At 48.5% G+C, this 21458-nt stretch overlaps 1 protein-coding gene across 1 annotated transcript; it reads right to left on the bottom strand.

Annotated features, from left to right (window-relative positions):
* Positions 1–2496: 2496 nt before the first annotated feature.
* ccdc24 (coiled-coil domain containing 24) lies at positions 2497–21273 on the bottom strand. Its single transcript, XM_083689846.1, has 8 exons — positions 20922–21273; positions 17337–17506; positions 12515–12649; positions 11877–11981; positions 9164–9218; positions 5017–5080; positions 4130–4295; positions 2497–3936 (listed from the first exon to the last, which is right to left on the bottom strand). Exons 1-8 carry the CDS (start codon positions 21153–21155, stop codon positions 3009–3011), a joined length of 1857 nt encoding a protein of 618 aa, XP_083545972.1. The 5' UTR covers positions 21156–21273; the 3' UTR covers positions 2497–3008.
* Between the last annotated feature and the right edge of the window lie 185 nt (positions 21274–21458).

Below are 21458 nucleotides of genomic sequence, written 5' to 3'. Positions count from 1 at the left end.
CATATTGGTCATAGCGTGTTCCTATGACACGACAAGCACATGCATGTGGTGAACAACCGGTTACGCAGGATAGAGTGATACCACAGTCCTGATAAGATTAAAGCACAGGATTTGTAAGCATGATTTTTAACTGTTTTTTAGCTGATGTGTCTGTTGAGAGTTCTACACACAGGCCTGTGGATACGTACCATGCTGGTGTTCAGGACAGGTCAGCCATTTAAATCTACTATCAACTGGGTTTGTATGGGACCTCGGTAGATCAATGAAATACTAGAGAGCCATGAATACATGAAAAACCTCCATGGCAGGCGTATTCTAATTCTAATTCTGAATTAGAATGTTATTGTTGTTTGATCACAGTATTAGTGTTTGATCACAGTATTAACTGACAGTGATGAGTATTATTGTGGCAATGCTGTGAGGGGGTCTGTTATGGACTCGCGTTTATTTCCTCTTCCTCTTGAAACCTTGTGACTTGTAGTCCTATCTGTGTGATTTGTAGTCCTATCTCTCTCTATTACGATAACCACCATGCTATTGCACCCCTCCATCTGCTCCCAGCTGTCCCCGCAACTCTTCTGTCCTCTATCACTTTGTACAGTAATGTAAAAACAAAAAACAAAAAAATCAGACTTGTGTATGTGTTTGTTTGTTTTAATTTTTTTGGGGCGGGGTACTCGGGGTATTTTTTTTTCTTGTAGTAAGATTAGCCGATGTTAAGTGTACGATGTATTCTGTGTGTAGTGGATTTGCTACTGCTGAGTCCTTAGATATCAGTATTGATGTCATGTAGTTCTAATCAATCAGTAACTATCCATGTTGTCATCTTAACGAACACAAATCTACCTTTTTAAAGAGATTTTTTTTTTGGTACTAAAATAAAACAAGCAAAACACATTTTATCGTCAGATTTTAATAATATTGTCAGATATTATTATCCATATTCTGTGACATCACCTTTATCTTGAAGTTCTAAAAGCCAGCTGATATCAAAAGTATTGCCAAACAAAAAAAAAAAACTTTGGGTTTAAACTTGAATTACAAAAGGAATGCTTTTTACAGTGAGCATGTCACAGCAGCAGTTACAGTAAATGAATTGGGGAAACGTAAATGACAGTGTTAACATTTCATACAATATATTGACAACAGTATTAAAACCTTCAACACGGTATTGTACAGTACACGCAAATGTGCATTTGTGGCAAAATAAACAAAGTAAAACGCCAAAATCTGTAACATTGTAACTGCAACTAACGTGACATATCATCGTATTCGTGAGCTGTTTCAGAATACAAACAAATCGGGAAGTGAAGTAGTGGGTTTGATCAAATGGTATATATATCCATAGAGAAAAGAAGAATGAATTAGTTTTTTCACATAACTGATTTAAGTTCACCTTGATCTCCTATTCTTCTGTCTGTGGGGATCTGTGTGTGAGCCGGTGTTTGGTCCTTTGGTGAGATCCACTTCTTTAGAACTTCATATAAAAGCACAGCAGATAGTCTTCTCCCAGGACATGCTGTACTGGATAAATATTCATATTTTCATGACATTTGTACAGAAAAGTCATATTTTTCATCACATATTGAAATTGCTGTCGTAAGTTTGGATGTGGAAGGTGTGCATACATTCAACATGTGACCTGTGCTGAACACTGATGATGATGATGCTAAGCCACTACTGTACTAAAACTGTGATATTTCTTCTCCGTGATTCCTTCAGATCACGGAGAAGATCTCTTGAATTTCTGACTCATCAACGTAATGTTTTTTCATGTTGTTTCAGCACTTTAAATAAAGTCATTTCGTGTTTATAAACAACATTTAAAAAAAGAAATATATATATATATACAAACTTCCATTTTTAAGAAATAAAAAAATAAATAATGCCTTTACAATGGTATGCGCAAAAGTATTGTGTCCACGTGTCGGCCAATGTCGCGTTGCTATGCCAATGTAAACCGTATCCTAGGGGATAGTTAAAGCACAAATGAAATGACCCCAGTACTGGTACCATATCACACACACCTAACCATGTCTCTTGTTTTAGGGCCAAAATCCATTGAATTGTCTTTAGTCATGTCAGCTGTATATCCTACTGTTCAATTACAAAAAATGGTAAATAAAATCTATTTTAAAGATCACTTCTTGGCGTGTGATGTTCCGTCTGTGTCAGGGAGTTCAGGGATTCCTCTTCTGTGAAGATGTGTGTTTAACGTTGTGTTGCCCGGGTGTTGGTGCCTATGTTGTTCATTGAAAGCATTAGTCATAGGGTCTGGGCATACAGTGGCTTTTAAAAGAAGGGGAGAACAGTAAAGTAGATTATATATATATATAATGTCAGGTGTTAATATATACATACACTTTTTCCAAAAATGGCATTGAAAAATTGCACACTTGAATAGATATAAATCTCGATTTTATTATTTCACATTGTGCAAATTGAAACAGACGATATTTCACTGTACTTCAGAATACATTTATTATGTAAACACAGAACTGTATTCCTTTTTTTTAAACAGGAATAAATCATAAATTGCTTTTCTGTCTAACAAGTCTTGCTACAGTAGGAGGTCCTTGACAATGACCGTGTCCCATCTGGATGGGGTTCGGCTGGCCCCATGCTACCAACACTAGGCATCATCATTCTCCATCACTGCCCTGCCATATGCTCAGAAGCAAGTCTGTATCTTTGAGGAGTTACACACTTCTCAGATTCTTCTGTAGGTAAATCCCAGGGGAGGCTGGTGGAGGTAGAAATCAATGAGCCGTCTGCCAATTTCTACCTCCACGAGCCTCCCCTGGTAGAACATCATAGTGTCTCTATCCTCATAGAGGTCCTCCTCCTCGAGTGTGAGTCCAGCTCTGGAGGGGGAGGTTGACCCCACCAAGCACTGATCAGCGTGGCCTCCCCAGACCCTGACCATAACCATGAGGGGTGAACAACTTCAAACAGACCCTAGACCAGTCCTAGCATCCAGGGGGAACTTCACCCTGCTCCATGGGGCTTCACGTGGGGCTGACCAGGCCGTCCCCCTGCGGCAGACACAGGCGTCTGGTGGGGACGCTCTGCCCCCTGCTGGCGGGCCTCTGCATTGCAGGGGGAGCAGGGTTGCGGTGGAACGAGCCTGTTGTAGTAGTGAGCCTCGGGTCACATGACCCAAGGCTCTCCAGGGGCAGTGGGGTGGAGCCTACAGGTGTAGTGTGTCCAGGAGGGGACATACAGAGCCGGCTGATGGGTGAGTCTGAACATGCGTGGTCCTGTCTCTGACCTGGGTCAGCTAGAACAGGGTGACTGCTGCTGTTCCGCCTGCTCTCCCGGTTCTGTCTGCAGGGTTCTAGAACAGGGTCGGGACAGAGGTTCTGTCTCCTGTGTTCTAGAACAGTCTCAGGGCCGGGGTTCTTTCCTCTGAGTTCTAGAACAGGTTTGACAATGGGGTTCTGTCTGCAGGGTTCTAGAACAGGGTCAGGGCCGGGGTTCTTTCCTGTGGATTCGAGAGCTGGGTTGAGGCCCGGACCTTGGTCAGTCACTGAACCCCCAGAGGAGCTCAGGGGGGCCAGGCAGCTGCTGATTCGGCTGGATGTGGTGGTTCTGCTGCTGGGATGGATGGTCTCCTCACCACCCTGGCTGGGGGTTCTGTGGTGTCCAGATGGGCGGAGGTGGAGGAGAGGACTCAGCTCTCTCTCCCTGGTGGGGGGTGTGGGTGTGGGTGTAGGTGAGATGCGGGGTGGGGGTAGAGGACCTCTGGACCCCCTGGCCAGTGGGGGTGTCTGGCCTCTGGTCCTGCCTGATGGAGGTGTCCTCCCTGGGGGTGCTGCCAGAGGAGGACTGGGCCTGGGTCTGGGGGGGTGTGGAGGAGGGTGGGGTGTAGGGGTCACAGCAGGGGTCAGAAGTCTCTGAGACTCTTCCAAAGGCGAACCTCTCCATCCTGCAGCCCTGAGGACAGAATCGATACCACATTCATAATAACAACAATAGCTATTATATTCTGTGTTACATTCATTTAGCCGACAATATAACAGAAAAAGAGAGTGACAGTGAGACGGTGAAGAGTTAGAGAGTAGTAGAGAGAGGTAGAGAGTAGTAGAGAGTAGTAGAGAGTGGTAGTAGAAGGTTTTTGGAGGCCAACCTGGATCTGCTGTGTGGTTGCAGGTCCTCCCGGAAGGCACAGGTGGTGGATCCCCGTCCCTGGCCCTGGCCCCATCCCTGGTCCTGGCTCCATCCCTTTCCCTGTCCCTGGCTCTGTCTGTAGAGCTCCAGGTCCTTCTGGATGACTCTCCTCTCCTCCTTCAGCTCTGTGAACCAAACCCACACAAGGAGAGCATCACTCACCGATGCTTTTCTACAGCAGGCAGACAGACAGACAGACAGACAGGCAGGGAGGCAGGCAGACAAACAAACAGACAAACAGGCAGGCAGCCAGCCCACAGCCACAGCCACACTTCCCAATGTCAGACAGGCCCTTAGCCAATTCATCTGGCTCTGTGTGTGTGTGTGTGTGTGTGTGTGTGTGTGTGTGCGTGCGTGCTGAACAGAGAGCTCCATCGCCATTCTCAATAGGTCACTTGTAACCATCTGATCACCCGCTTGCTGTTCTGTTAAAATGTCCATTAAAGCTCTTGAGTAGTGAATATCTATAGCAGATTAGGACTAGTATACTGTACAATACAATACAATACAATACAATACAATACAATATCATTCTATAATCTTTATTTTTCAAAAGTACGCAATGAACCACTAGATGGTAGCGAAGCTCAATCTATCATCTCAAATGTTAGAAGTGAGTTAATCTGATGTGTGTGTGTGTGTGTGTGTGTGTGTGTGTGTTGCGTATGTGAATACAATACAAATAATAGAATCTACCATTGTTGTTATTAGGAAGGACAGGAGGTATCTCATCCACAGGAGGAGAGATCCATTGTGACAGGGCAGCAGGACTTAGGACTCATTTGATCTTGATTTTTATTAACTTAACGTTAGTAAAATGTCATGATGTATAACTCTTCTCTTTACCTGTCACTGTGGGGTCAGGTGCCTCTGGGACACGTCGGGTCAGGTGCTCTCGCTCAACACTGTCCTGCAACCAATCACAGACAAGGACACCAGTGGTAGAACAACCAATCATATAGAACAACACAGGTAAACCACACAACGCCACAACCAATCACATTAAAACTGTAGAACAACACAGGTAAACCACACAACACCACAACCAATCACATTAAAACTATAGAACAACACAGGTAAACCACACAGCACCACAACCAATCACATTAAAACTAAGGTAAACAACCAAGAGGACACAGCTGAGGAGAGGGGAATAAGGGAGGGGGGGGGGGGGGGGGGGGGGGGGGAGAGGGAGGAGGGGGTAGGGGAGGGGGGGTTAGGGGAGGGGCAGTGTTACATGCGGAACAAAAGCCACTAAGTGATTCTGCAGCAGTGTTCCTTCCATCAGGCCTCTGGACTCCTTATAGACGGCGTCTGTACCTAGAACTGACACCAAACCACAAGTCCAAACTCTGACTGACGGCCACTCTTGCCTCGTATCAGGCCTCAGTTTACAGTCATTAGGAAGGTGTGTGTGTGTGTGTGTGTGTGTGTGTGTGTGTGTGTGTGAGAGAGTGGATGTGAGTATGTGTGTGAATGTCTGAATGTGTGTGTGCATGTGTGTGTGTGTGTGTAAGCGCGTGTGCGTGCGTGCCCGAAGCCTCGGTGAAAACAAAGCGAAAGGCCTGACCGCTCACTGTTTGCTGTGATCTTTCTACTGAACCTGAACGACACAAACACGATGCGCAGAGTTTCCGACCAGCGTGGTCGCGGTCCGCCTCCCCCCCCCCCGCCCTGCAGCACTGGCTCCCAGGTGTTCGACTACGTCAAGTCTGTCTGACACCGAGGTGACAGCATGTAGGCTAGCGTACGCGTCGGTCCCTGCCGTCCCCGCTGTCTCGCGGAGGGGTGTCGAGTGCGTAGGGAACACAGCTCTCTGTTCTATTTTAATTTATTTGCAAACACATTTTTCATTCAGCACATCCAGGATGATCCAAGGGGCTGGGACTATATAAACATTGACATGAAATGGGGATTTTTTTCCACATTTGAACATTGACACAGACACATCAGAGTCTCTGGGGGGGGGGGTTTCTGTCAAAACAACCAAAAACAGAGGCCGGAGAGTGATCTGGTTACGGGGGAGGCTTTTCATTTGAGAGGTGAGGTCTGTGGGACTGGCGCTTAGGGACCAGTGGTTCTACCCACACTGCCAAGGGGCGACATGGCACGGCATACCAGACGGGGACTGGGGGACGGAGAGGAGAGGAGAGGAGAGAGGAGGAGAGGAGAGGAGAGGAGAGGAGAGGAGAGGAGAGGAGAGGAGAGGAGGAGAAGAGAGGAGAGGAGAGGAGAGGAGAGGAGGAGAAGAGAGGAGAGGAGAGGAGAGGAGAGGAGAGGACCGGACCATTGAAACCAGACCGTCTCAGGGGACCGTCGAAACCAGAGCCCCGGAGAAGAAGAAGGAGGAGGCTTGGCACAAAATGGATGCCCTTTTTTACTCCCTAAGAATACAACAGTCCACTTATAATTCCCTCAGTGAGTGCAGTGGTGAAAGCCAAGGGTAACACACGTCTTTCTAGTCTGGAGGTTATTCTATCTCCCTGTTGTTTCTCCTGCAGTAAGGCATGTGGATTGAAGAGGCTTGGGGATAGGGCCAGGGGGGCGTCTCGCAGTGGAGGCTGGTGGAGGTAGAAATCAGAGGACGGGCTCCTTGTAATGCATGGAACGGAATGAGGAATGGTATCAAACACCATGCACAGTAAGCTAGAATAACCTAGAGACTAGAAGGAGAAATGCTGAAGGAGAATATGACCCTGTCAGAGTTCATTCAGAGGTGGGAATGGGACGCCCGTCTCCGTCTTTCAGGAGAACGGGTAAAAGACGCAAGAGGGGTAAAGATTGTGAGGGAGTCTGTCTGATTCGGGGTGGCTGATTCGGGGTGTCTGATTCGGGGTGGCTGATTCGGGGTGGCTGATTCGGGGTGGCTGATTCGGGGTGTCTGATTCGGGGTGGCTTGGTACCATTCCCCATTCCGTTCCATGCATTTCAATGAGCCCGTCCTCTGATTTCTACCTCCACCAGCTGCCCCCCCCCCCCCTCCCCCCCACCCCCCCACCCCCCCTTTCCTACCTCCAGGGTCAGGGTGAGGTACGATGGGGGTAATTGAGTCATTACCGGCGGCTGACAGCTGGAATTGGAGGCCGCCTCAGCGGCACCAGAGTAGAGAGGTCAGCACGCGACGCTCCTGGCCACCGGCCAAGTTCATAACCCCCCGTCGGAGGGGGAACGGGGGACGATACTACCCCTGCAGGGTTGTTTACTGTGCACCTTCCTGATTGACCCCCACACCGTGAGGGTGGATGACATCACAGACACATTTGGTGGAGTGTAACTGGACGTCTCTGTCTGGCTCACCTTCTGTATGTGGTGGTGATGCAACAATAACAGCAGGACTTACAGAACCAGTCAAAAGTTTGGACACACCTTGCCAAGAGTGTGCAAAGCTGTCATCAAAGCAAAAGGTGGCTACTTTGAAGAATCTAAAATATAAAACATATTCTGGTTTGTACACTTTTTTTGTTTACTACATAATTCCATATGTGTTCCTTCATAGTTCTGAAGTCTTCAATATTAATCTACAATGTAGAAAATAATAAAAAATAAAGAAAAACCATTGAATGACAAGGTGTGTCCAAACTTTTGACTGGTACTGTATGTTCATAACTAATCACATCATAAGGGTCTGGGAAAACTAACAATACATGTGGACCACTTCTATACATACATATATAGAGTGTATAGAACCAGCCCAGTCCCTATTCCCTGTAGGGGCCCTGTGTCCTGTGTCCTGTGTGTGTGTGTGTGTGTGTGTGTGTGTGTGTGTGTGTGTGTGTGTGTGTGTGTGTGTGTGTGTGTGTGCGTGTATGTGTGTGTGTGTGTGTCCTTTGTGTGATAACATCTTGTAGATATGAGATGTTCTGTTCCCTCTGTGTGTGTGTGTGTGTGTGTGTGTGTGTGTGTGTGTGTGTGTGTGTGTGTGTGTTATCTCCCCCATCTGGTCTCCAGCTAGAGGAACGTGCTACATCTGGTCTCCTCTCTTTCTCTCTTTCTCTCAGGACAGAGGGGCAGCCTGCCACACACAGTGTGTGTGTGTGTGAGTGCACAGACACATTTGTTTGTGTGTGTGTGTGTGTGTGTGTGCATGCCCACGCTAACTTGTGAACGTTTGTGTGTGTATATGGAGTACAGGAAGAAGTTGGACTGATTGAAGGCAGATCAATCTTACTCAGCAGAATGCAGAGGGCTTGGCTGGACTTGTGGAAAAAGCAGCTCCAGCCCCTGGACTCAGGCAGCAGTAACCCTAGACGAGGCCTCGCAGGCAGGCCGCGCGCGTGTGTGTGTGTGTGTGTGTGTGTGTGTGTGTATGTGTGTGTGTGTGTGTAAGTACAGTGGAGGAATGGAAGCACATGTAGACCAGGGGAAAGAATGAACAACCAGCCAACAGCCAAAAGCCTGGTACACATTGGCATCGGCTGGGAGATCTGTCAATCTTACTGGGCATTTTGGCAGGTAGCCAACAATGGTTCGCAAAGACTATGCTTCGGTTTAAATCGGTCGCATTTTTCTATGTGGCAGAAGTCGGGCTCGTGTGTGTGATTTTTGCGGTCTTTATTTGTGGTAAACATGGGTATTTTGGCTGGTAAATATTCAGAGTGGCTGGTGAATGTTCTCATCCACCTACGTTGATTCCATGCCCGGACGCAGACCCTCAACAGCAGTGGGAGTGGGAGTAGGGACTCATTGAAATGCATAGAACGGAATGAGGAATGGTATCAAACACGATTCCTCACTCCGTTCCAGGCGTTACAATGAGGCCGTCCTCCGGTTTGAGGCCGAATGAGGCCGTCCTACCGCCACCAGCCTCCCCTGAATTGACTGACTGCCAGAATTCACATGATCATTCACATTGATCTGAGTAAACCAGCCGACTGTGACCCAAAACACCAGCTACTGTGCCTCCCACAAGCACAGCAGACCTTCTCATTCAAAGCATTCAAAGCCGTAGAGAATTCATTTTCCCTCCTTTTTTTTGTACTGAAAGTTGAATTACCTGCAGAAACGTCACCTGGCTTTTCAGGGCGTCGCACTCATCTGTCAGGACTGACCTGTTAGTAGGGGGAGAGAACACAGCTTAGGATACAACACATAAACATGTTTTTCCAAGACCTTCCAAGACCTTCCAAGACCTACCAAGACCCACCAAGACCTACCAAGACCTACCAAGACCTACCAAGACCTTCCAAGACCTACCAAGACCTACCAAGACCTTCCAAGACCTACCAAGACCTACCAAGACCCACCAAGACCTACCAAGACCTTCCAAGACCTACCAAGACCTACCAAGACCCACCAAGACCTACCAAGACCTTCCAAGACCTACCAAGACCTACCAAGACCCACCAAGACCTACCAAGACCTTCCAAGACCTACCAAGACCCACCAAGACCTTCCAAGACCTACCAAGACCTACCAAGACCCACCAAGACCTACCAAGACCTTCCAAGACCTACCAAGACCTACCAAGACCTTCCAAGACCTACCAAGACCTTCCAAGACCTACCAAGACCTACCAAGACCCACCAAGACCTACCAAGACCTTCCAAGACCTACCAAGACCTACCAAGACCCACCAAGACCTACCAAGACTTTCATTTACGCAAACCAATTTGTTTTTTTTGGTTTACAACGTTTTGAAGTGTAAAACATCAATTGCGAGATTATCAAGATACCGTCTTGAGTAGACACCCTAAATCTGAGCAACAGTGTGTGTATGTTAAAGCGGCCACACAGGGACCCCTGTACATCTCACAGCCGTGCTCTCAGGGTGCCAAGGGAGCAGAATGTCCTATTTCTCTTTCCATAGTTATAGCGTTCTTAGGGTATCGAGAGAGCAGAATGTCCCACTTCTCTTTCCGTAGTTAGTTTTATTAGGGTACCGAGGGAGCAGAATGTCCCATTTCTCTCTCTGTAGTTATGTAACCGGTGTAGACTTAATTTGCTTCTTTTTCAGAGCAAAGGAATCCTCTGCAGCCTGCTGAGGTCTGGTATTCATTTTCTTACAATGGGGGCTTTTGTCCTGTGTCGGGGAAGGGATGGAGAGAGGGAGAGAGGGAGAGAGGGAGAGAGAGGGAAGGCTAGCCCCCACCCTGCACACCTCCTCCACCCCCTCTTCCGGCCCCCCCAACCCCAGCCTCAGCCCCCCCCAGCCCCAGCTTCAGCTCCCCCCAGCCCCAGCCTCAGCTCCCCCCAGCCCCAGCTTCAGCTCCCCTCCCGGGCAGACACAGCATTTGCATTCCCCTCCAGGCCTGGGCAGGGTGTCTCGGAGAAGAGACGTGAGGAGAGGAGAGGAGAGGAGGGGAGGGGAGAGGAGAGGAGAGGAGAGGAGAGGAGAGGAGAGGAGAGGAGGGGAGGGGACAGGGAAGATGGGGGAGCTGATGAGTGGAGAGGAGAGGAGAGGAGAGGAGAGGAGGGGAGAGGAGAGGAGAGGAGAGGAGAGGAGAGGAGAGGAGAGGAGAGGAGAGGAGAGGAGAGGAGGGGACAGGGAAGATGGGGGAGCTGATGAGTGGAGAGGAGAGGAGAGGAGAGGAGGGGAGAGGAGAGGAGAGGAGAGGAGAGGAGAGGAGAGGAGAGGAGAGGAGAGGAGGGGACAGGGAAGATGGGGGAGCTGATGAGTGGAGAGGAGAGGAGAGGAGAGGAGAGGAGAGGAGAGGAGAGGAGAGGAGGGGACAGGGAAGATGGGGGAGCTGATGAGTGGAGAGGAGAGGAGAGGAGAGGACAACTGGCCTGAGGGAAGCTTTGGTGGAGGAGGCAGGAGAGAAGGGAGCCAGAGAATGGGTGCAAGGGGGACGAAACCTAGTATACCCCTCCAGGGGAGGCTGGTGAAGGTAGAAACCGGAGGACGGGCTCATTGTAACGCATGGAATGGAACGAGGAATGGTATCAAACATTTTCTTCCAATGTCTCCCTCCACCAGCCTCCCCTGCCTAGCTCTCTCTAACTCCCTGTTTGTACAATGTGGAGTGTGGAGGGGACATGTCTGGTCTGGTCTGTCTGAACAGTCAGAGAGGGCGTGTTGGTGTTACCGAGTGCCAACGTGACAGAGTCTGTGAGTCTAGATCTGGCCGTAGGAATGTGTGAAAGAGGAGAAGCAGAAGCAGAAGCAGAAGCAGAAGCAGAAGAAGAAGAAGAAGCAGGGGGATCTCCGCTCCACAGCTGTGTTGTGTTCAGAGACAGAGAGTCCAGCATCTCTCTCTCTCCCACCCTCCCCTCTTTCTCTCTCTCTCTCTCCCTCCCTCTCTCTCCCTCCCCCCCCTCTCTCTCTCTCTCTCTCCCTCCCCTCTCTCTCTCTCTTTGTCTCTCTCTCTCTTTGTCTCTGTCTCTCTCTCTCTCTCTCTCTCTCTCTCTCTCTCTCTCTCTCTCTCTCTCTCTCAGAGTCATCCACTCTGGCTCTGGGTCTTTCCTGTGGGCTTGGATGAAGACGAGACAGACATCCTGACTGGATCTCCACTGACTCCACCCCAGAGAAAGGCTGGTGGAGGTAGAAATTGGAGGTCGGGCTCATTGTAATGCATGGCATGGAATGAGGAATGGTATCAAACACACAGGTTCCTGGTTCGATTCTGACCCTCGACATATCTTGCATGTCGTCCCTCCTCTCTCTCTCTCACCCATCCTTCCTGTCAATCTCTACCGTCTCTATCCCAATAAAAAAATACAAAAGACGGTGCTTGTGACAGGTTTCTCAGGCACAGGAACTCACTCACTTGAGGTGGGCCACCACCTGGTCTATGCCGGTGACGTTCAGCTTGTGTTTCACCGCCTCAACCTCGTCTTGGCAGGAGGAGCTGACTGAGCTTCTAGAACTGGACCTGTGGGATAGAATAGAATAGAATAGAATAGAATGGAATAGAATAGAATAGAATAGATTCAAATAAAATACCATACAATATAGAACTATACTGTTGATCACTGTCTGTTTTTCTAGAAGCTTCATGTGTGTCCAGTAACAGCCCCTAGTACCAGCCCCCTCCACCCTCGACACGTTACAACCCCTAGTAGGGTTGTTTGTGGACAGGGGCTAGGGCCAAGTGTCTCAGGTGTAGGGGGCTAGGGTGTAGGGGGCTAGGGGTTGTTTGTGGACAGGGGCTAGGGCCGTGTCTCAGGTGTAGGGGGCTAGGGGTTGTTTGTGGACAGGGCCAAGTGTCTAGGGCATAGGGGCTAGGGTGTAGAGGTAGTGTCTAGGTTGTAGGGGTTAGAGTTAGGGTTAGGGGCCCAGAGGTTGTTTCTGAACTAGGTCAGTCAGGGGAGGCTGGTGGAGGTAGAAATCGGAGGACGGGCTCATTGTAATGCACGGAACGGAATGAGGAACGGTGTACAACACGTGTTGATGTTTCTTACCCACCTGGCTCTGTGTGGGCTCTGCTCTCTGGAGGCTGCGTCCAAGGAGGGCTCCACACTACCCCAACCACCTCCAGGGTCGCCCAGGGCATAGCCCACCACGCCTGGGCTGTACCGGGACATGACTGTGGTGCCATCCCTGGGAGCACATCACAACACACACACACACACACACACACACACACACACGTAAACTTCCAATAACAGTAAGGAGAGAAAGACAGGGAGGGAGGGAGGGAGGGAGAAAGAAAGAGAGAGAGACCTTGGTGCACACAAATAGAGTGTTGTCTACCCACACACACACACGCATACACACACACACACACACATTCCCACCACCAACACCCAACCCCCCAGTCCTAATCTTCCAACAGACTCCCATGCTGAAAAGATTAAAGCAGTGAAGCAGAGAGAGACCAGAAATGGGAAACACACACACACACACACACACACACACACACACAAGGACTGGGACAGCGTCCCTGCTGCACAGCCTTTTATCCTGGTCCAAACTGGGCCAGGCCTGGAACAAGGCCTGCTGGATTAGGAGCAGGACCCCCCCCCCCCCCGCCCCCCCCCCAGCAGTGTCAGAGCAGGGATGGATGGTAGGGGTCTAACACGGCTACTGAGGGGCTTTAAATCAGTGGAAGTGGGGACGGTGGACGGTAGGGGGGGCGCCGCCGCAGCCAGCAGAGGGGGTTTAAATCAGGGGGCAGCGGCAGAGGAGAGGACGGCCATTCAGCTGCACCTGCTGGGCGGCCGGTTGATCTGTCAGGAGAAGCTGGTGCAGCAGGGCCGGCGACGCCCAGCCTTCCCCGGACGTCTTAAAGGGGCGGGGCCGTTGCAGAGAAATATGGCCCAGGCGGTAGGAGGTGGAAGGAACAGGAAGACGGCCCTTTAAGAAGAACGCCGAGCCTTCAGAGCTAATGAGGCGACGAGGCTTCGACAAAATATAGCCGAGGCCTGTTCTCTCCGGCTTTCTCTTTTGTGTGTGTGTGTGTGTGTGTGTGTGTGTGTGTGTGTGTGTGTGTGTGCGTGTGTGTATATGTGTAAAAGCTGACACTATTGTGCACAACTTTTGGCAAAACAAAAAGCAACAGCCTGATTCCCTATGTGTTCATATGAGTGAGTGAGTGTGAGTGTGTGTGTGTGTGTGTGTGTGTGTGTGTGTATGTGTGTGTTTGTGTGTGTGTGTCAGTTTGGAGCAGGAACAGAGGCGACATTGTGAGGAACAACTGCAGATCACTAAGCAGCTTAGAGGTACTCCTTCCAACTCCCTGCCAGAGATGGTATACACACACACACGCACACACACACACACACACAAACACACACACGCAAACAGTCACAAACACAAGACCATTCAAATGCTCGTCCTGGAAGATTGATAACACACAGACACACACACACACACACACACACACACACACGTTTTAAAGTTTCCCAGCCAGCCAGCCTCCCGCTCCCATTGTTAGAGTAGTTCCGCTCCCAGATTTAGGACCTCCTTCGGCCCACTTTCAGAAAACTCAATTTGCTGCCCATTAATTCAAGGGAAGGGTCTTTTACTCAATGAGCATTCAGCATAAACCAGCCCCCCCTCCCACCCCCGTCTTTATAATGGAACAGGTGCAGCTGCACCAAGGCTGCAGGCCACAAATCACCAAGACAATGGGACGGAGGAGCGGACCACACAGGAGGAGGGGTGATCCTGGACACTGCCAACCAGCTCCTTTAAATCAGATCGCTCCCAAAGCGAGAGGAACTGAATCCTCCGGCCGGCCGAGCCTCCCCCTGTTAAAAAAAAAGCCCTTAGTGGTATTGACTCAACAGTTTCCTGCCCTGGACCTGGAAGGATATTAAAGAGAAATGATCCGGCTTTGTCTTCAAAGCAGTTCATCTGATTAACAGTACAGTGAGGGTCTTAATTAGACGATCAAAGCAAAGGCTCATGAGGGGATGCACACACACACGCGCGTACGCACACACGCACACGCGCACACGCGCACACACACACACACACACACACACACACACACACACACACACATGCGCGCACAGCATGGGTTGGCAAGGCTTCAAAGCCAATGGGTTTGTATAGTGACAGGGTGACCAGGCCACTGACACCCCAGAATGTTCCATCACAGTGTAGCAAGTGTCCACAGGACGTGTTCTGGCCGCTCCTCAGTGGGCTTCAGATGGAATAACACCAGACTGTTTCCTTTCATCCAGCAGGGTCTCATACGTGACAGAGCAAGAGCATCAAATCGATGTCCAAACATGACATCGAACATCGTACATCCAAACGAGGTCTTAAAACGACGACCGAAAATGCAGACATTCACTGTTGGGGTGAATGACAAACCCCAACACTGATAGCGGAGCCCCTATACTAACCCTAACGCCAACCCCGAGACCTCTTCTCCCCTGCTACCCTCCTGTACAAGTTCTCTCCTGCTAATATATATATATGTAAATGGATAACTGACACTCAATACAGTTTCCTTCTCTCAGGTGATGAAACAATGCAACTATCAACAGAACATCGTTTCACATCCTCAACATAATCTGACGTAGATAAGACGTCAAAAAAACAACAACAACAACACAGCAAAGAAAAGCATTTTTGAGAGACAGTGGGTCAGTTGACCGCCGCGAACAGACGCTTAACTGGCATGTCGCACGACCTGACAACAACACAGAGAGATTTGTGGTTTTTTTGTTTTTTGTTTTTTTTAACATGGCAACAAAAGGGGCGTGGCTACATTCCTGACAGCATCATGCCAGTTGCTGGGGGATGGCCACGCCTCCCGTAAATAACCTCCCTTTATTGGATGACGCGGCTCGTCCGGATGTTTTTTTGTCTATTGTCGGTTTGGGTGGAATGGGAAGATGCACCATTTTATTGGCACCGGCCTGGGCGCGTCGCCATAGCAACACTGTGTGTCCAGTTTTCCCGGCGGAAATAACGATCTGCTACTTAATCTGGCCGGCTTTCGTTGTCACTCGGGAGACGCAGCTAGCTCTAGAAGTTATTGGCAACTTTGATTCCTTTGATAACAGGAAATGCAGGGTACGACTTCAATCCAAAAGGTTAAACATCAATGAAATTGTGGAGAGCGCCCCCCCCCCCCCCCCCCCCCCCCCGGGCTCGGTAGAGCAACGGTATGAAGACTCCTAACAAAACCAACTTATGGGAACATGACTTTGACACAGAATAGGACAAAACTCCAGTGTGACGGATTATTATACGGCCTTCCGAGTTCAAACTGACGTCAGTTATTTGCGTAGGGCTTCCGATTTGCTTGATTCCGGTACTCTCCGAGTGGGAAACTTGGTACAGCGTCATCTCTGTACAACGAGTTTCCGAGTTGGACATTTATAAGGTTTCCGGGTTCTTGACGCTCATGAATACCACACTTTACCTCACAGTGTACACAAGGCAGATGTTTACGTCATCGTACAATAGGCTACACACTGTGACAAAGGCCTATTTTGTGAAGAAATCACCCAGGTGATTTGCGGGACATTTACGGACCCTTCGTGACATGACTGTCCTTTTCTACTGTTTGTTGTCATCTTGACCGAACCAATTTGTAACTGACAAAAACACACTATACTCTCATTGTCGAGGGAAACGACGTGTACAAAGTGTGTAACGAGGGTCTTGACCCCCGGGGTCCAGCCCCTTCTGTCCAGCGAGGGACTATATTGAATGGTTGTACTAGGGTCAACCAGTGCATTCATCGGCTGGGACAAAGACAGTCTGGGATAGAGAGACCGGGCCTGGGAAACACCACACACTGGGAGGGACTGGGAAACACCACACACTGGGAGGGACTTGTCAACAGTGAGTCCCTCCCTGGCATCTTTTTGGCGTCCCTTTTGGTACGTGAAACGCATTTTTGAGAAAGACTAAATGTATTTGCCGGTTCTTTTGATTATACACTCACCGAACACTTTATTAGGAACACCTGCACACCTTCTCATGGTGGAGGTGGTGTAATGGTGTGGGGAATGTTTTCTTGGCACACTTTGGGCCCCTTAATACCAATCAATCATCGCTTGAATGCCACAGCCTATTTGAGTATTGTTGCTGACCATGTGCATCCCTTCATGGCCACAATTTACCCATCTTCTAATGGCTACTTCCAGCATGATAATGCACCATGTCACAAAGCAAAAGTTGTCTCAAACTGGTTTCATCAACATGACAATGGGTTCAGTGTTCTTCAGTGGCCTTCCCAGTCACCGGATCTGAATACAATAGAACACCTTTGGGATGTGGTAGAACGGGATATTCACAGCTTGAAAGTGCACCTGAAAAATCTGCAGGAATTGCGTGATGCAATCATGTCATCATGGACCAGAATTTCAAAGGAATGTTTCCAACATCTTGTGGAATCAATGCCACAAAGAATTTAGGCTGTTTTAAGATCAAAGGGAGGCCCTACCCAGTATTAGTATAGTGTTCCCAATAAAGTGAATGTATTTCGCAGCAAAAACCTCCTTTTTTCCCCCTCCTCCTTTTGATTTACTGGGCTCAGAGCACACAGTACATAAAGAACAGCGTGGGTTCATCTTCACTCTAAGAGACTTGGGGTAGACGGAGAGGCTAGAACATGTGTGAGATATATCAGGAGTGTGTGAATCATAGAACTAGAATCCACAGATTGGAACGGGAATGTCCTTTCTGTGAATTCTAAATTCTATGGCGTAGATGATCCTCCTCCCCCTCCTCCTCCTCCTCCTCCACCCCCTCCTCCTCCTCCTCCTCCTCCTCCCCTCCTCCTCCTCCTCCTCCTCCTCCTCCTCCTGCTCCTCCTCACCTGCCGTCCTGGGCGGCCCTCTCCCTCACGCAGCGCAGCAGCAGCTGGATCTCAGCCTTCAGCAGCTCTTTGATGGCGGGGGGGTCGGCCAGGGGGGAGCGCGGCGTCTGGGGCCTGCTAGCCTGGTTGCTGCGGAGGACATCCTGCCTGATCTGCCTCCACATCTCCACCTGAAGCAACGTGAGACAGAGGGGAACGTTAGGGCTTATCTACGTCTGTCTGTCTGTCTGTCTGTCTGTCTGTCTGTCTGTCTATTTACTTTACCATATTTATTTTAACATATAGCAGACTCCCTTTGGATGCTAATACAATGAATCATTATTAAAAAAATATACATTTACTGAGAACAAAGCCATTCTCTATTTACAGAAACAGTCTATTGAGGCCCAAATAAATCACTTGCATTGCTCTCTTTTAAAACACTACCTTCAGGGAAACAGTCTGCTGGGAAAAGAGAGAGAGAGAGAGAGAGAAGTGCTATAAAAAACTATCACCAGGCAGAAAAAAGAAAAGGAGAAGGAACATGTAAAGCAAACAGCGTGTCTGATGGCAGAACCGGCTGCAGAACCTTTCTTCACCTGGTGCCTGACATTCCCTTCCACTGAGAGGCCCACTTTAAAGGCCTCGGAGGAGAGCATTAAACCTGGTCCCAGTGTGTTTTGATCTGGCTGTGCCCTTTACACGCACACACACACACACGCATGCGCGCGCGAGCACACACACACACACACACACACACATGCATGCGCACACATACACACACATGCATGCGCGAGCACACACACACACACATACACACTCACACACACACACAGACACACCTCTGTCAGGGCTGCGCTGCCTGTCTGAACTCAGGCCAGCAGCTGCAGAGACTTCACACTAAACTCTAGTGGACAGCCGCTCAGGGGTGTTAGCAGTGGTGTTACCCACCCAGGTGTTTACGATGTGAGCCTCCGGCTTGCCGTAGTAAAAAAGCTGTTCATTGCCCTATTAATCTCTGGTGAGAGACCAATCAGACGACACAGGGGGAGGAACTACTTCGGTGGTAATTATGGTTGTTTGTTTATTCCTTGTTGGTTGCAACTTCTTGAAATAAACAAACAAATGCAGTGCTTGAAGAGGTTGAGTCGTGCGTGGAAAGTACTGTTACCGAAATATCCTCCCCTAAATATTTCCTTTTTAGTTTCCTTTTTTTAAGCCATAAACTAAACATTAAGCGCGCTGTATCTGATCCAACTGTAATGTACCATGCATACGCAGTCAGTGACATATTACCGCTACTCAAAGAAAAACATATGATAACTCCTGTCAGAGGGCCAAGAAAACGCTGTATGGCCTCATCTCATTTCCTGGGCCAGACATGAAAGGAGCTGGGTATTTTCTCTCTCAACTGCCGAGAGTCAGACAATGGTGACCCTTGATGGAGACAGAGAGAGAGAGAGAGAGAGAGAGAGAGAGAGAGAGAAGGGCAGTCCGGGTAGCACTACGATTACCTCTCATCTAGCTAGCGCTGAGGGAAGGTATTCATTACAGGGCAGAGATCCCGAGGCTAACGCTAGGCTAAATTAAATTACTAAAGGGAAACGTCGGGGGCCGGCTGAGTGAATGTGAATAGGGCTCTGTGCTTTGTTCTACAGTGGGCCTTATTAGCCGTGCTACTTTCTAGAAAGGCCTAAGTCCTTCTGGGATGTGTAAACTAAAGAGGTTTTAATCAGCCAGTGCATATAGGCCAGGAGAAATGTCAGTGTGACACTTTAAGCCAGGCGATATGCTAGGCTATTTGTTCATAATAGCAGGATTAACCCCCAAACTGCCCCCTGGCTTGTTAAGCTAATGATAGGCATGTGTGTTTTCTTCTCCTTCTCCTTCTTCTTTTCTTCTCCTTCTTCTTTTCTTCTTTCCTCCTTCTTCTTCTTCTTCTTCTTCTTCGACTCGCATGGCAGTGTCACACTGAGCGTTTTTCATAAATTCATAAATTCATAAATCTGAATTTCTAATTTCAGATTATTATTATTTTAGGCTACGTATTTTAGGCTAATAGGCTACATGTTCGTAGTCGTTTTTCCTCTTCGAATGTAAACACAACAACAGCCATTTCATTGCATCCGCGTTCCAAATGTAGTTAAACACACATGCTGTATCTTGGTATGACAATAAACGGATGTAAGCCAACAAGAACGCGTCTTGATAACACCTTCAGACAGCCTGGGTGTTTAACTGCAACACAAACAGAACAAAGAATACCTCAGGGACCGTTGGAGAGAGAGAGAGAGAGAGAGAATAGAAAGAGACTGAGGGAGAGAGAGAGAGAGAAACAGAAATAGAGAGAGAGAGAGAGAGAGAGAGACAACCAGAGAGAACCAGAGAGAGAGAGAGAGAGAGAGAGAGACAGAGAGAGAGAGAGAGAAACAGAAATAGAGAGAGAGAGAGAGAGAGAGAGACAACCAGAGAGAACCAGAGAGAGAGAGAGAGAGAGAGAGAGAGACAACCAGAGAGAACCAGAGAGAGAGAGAAACACACAAAAACAGAGATAGAGACAGAAAAAGAACAGAGAGAAGTTCCAGAGTGAAAGTGGGTTGTTGTTTTGGAACAATCCTAGGACCAAGTCTTGAACAGCTCTGCCTGCATGCATAATGTAGCCTCACTTACATAACACAGCTTAACTACCGTAGGCGCTGTGTTCTGTCTGTTTACAACATCACCTCATGCTATAGGCTACACATTCCTTGTTGTGGTTGACTGATCTGTGACTACGGCGTGTTCACAATGCAACGTACAGTAGGGTAGACGTAATCTGTAGCCTCACCTATTGCCTGTTGTTCACGGGCTTTGTAAGCCCTAACTCTTTGTACTGCAGTATGTAGGCCTAATATACTGTAAGAGCTTCTAAGTACATCACACGTCTACTTTACTACAAACGTAAAGCGTAAAGAAACTCGCGACGTTATCTATCCTGTGGTGTGTTTGTAGAGGAGAAATGACAGGCTTCTTAATGTCATCATAACTACAACAATAACAGAGCCGGGGAGGACAGCTGTAAATGTCAGGAGTAGCGGTAGACGTAGGGACTTGTTCTTGGCCCAGTCTTTGCTTACATTACTTTGTATCATTGAGAGTGATGTGTAATGTCGAAAGCCTGGTCCCAAACGATCAAGATGTGATAGAATAGCAGTTCTTGAGTGCAGGGGGAGAGTTCTGGAGGGTTTTCCATCTGCGGTTTCGTTGGCCAAGTGTTCAGCTATTCTAAAGTAAACATTGATGTGGGCTTCACACCTCCAAAATGGCGCCTGGCCAGACAACCACATTCCCGTCTATGAGAAGGAGGGATGCAGCCCAATGTTTTGACTACTAGTCCCATGGAGATAGGCCTACGGCAAAGATCTGGAGCAAAACACACTGGAACAGGTCTGCCTTGAGCAATCAAATATGTCAATGAGACTAACCTGGATGAATACAGGTTAAATAAATAAAAACATTGTTTCGTCTGTCACTAGGCGTTTGTCTCACGGTAGCAAAGCACACTGTCTGTCGCTATAATGTGAATCTTACTTTGTGAACTTAATGACAATGATGACCCCGCCTTACCTCGGAGTACATCTCTGTGTACATGTCAACCAGGGCATCTCCAAGCACTCCCCGGACCTCCGGCAGCTCCGACTGGGGGACATGCTCCACGATCAGAGTCCACAGCGACTGTGGACACCCCTGCGTGTCCATGGGGACGGGCGCTATTTGGGGGGTCAATAAAGAAGAACAAGTGGTCAGTGACTCAATGGAATAAGTCTGATTTAATAAATATTGTACTTCCAGATAATACATATACTGTCTGGCTGCAGATATGATGTGCTTCTTTAGCAAACCTCGACTATATCGTTGTCATGCATGCCACACCGGCGACACCGCATCGCATGCATTGATGCTAGCCAGCTGGCAAGCTGCTGGTCAGATGTTATGGTTTAATGGTTTATCTCCATATAAAATCAGCTCAGGAAGAGCATTTATGGAATAATAAAAGAGCCCATATATTTGTGCTTAAAAGTAAATATTATACAGTGAAACTATTAACAGAAACCCTCTGTTTTGTGCGATGCTATAGCTACGGAGGGTAAACTTACCTTGTTG

This window comes from Argentina silus (assembly GCF_951799395.1).
Source record: "Argentina silus genome assembly, chromosome: 18".
Classification (NCBI taxonomy): domain Eukaryota; kingdom Metazoa; phylum Chordata; class Actinopteri; order Argentiniformes; family Argentinidae; genus Argentina; species Argentina silus.
Note: the sequence above shows the minus strand (reverse complement) of the source record. Positions and strands in the feature narration are given on the sequence as shown.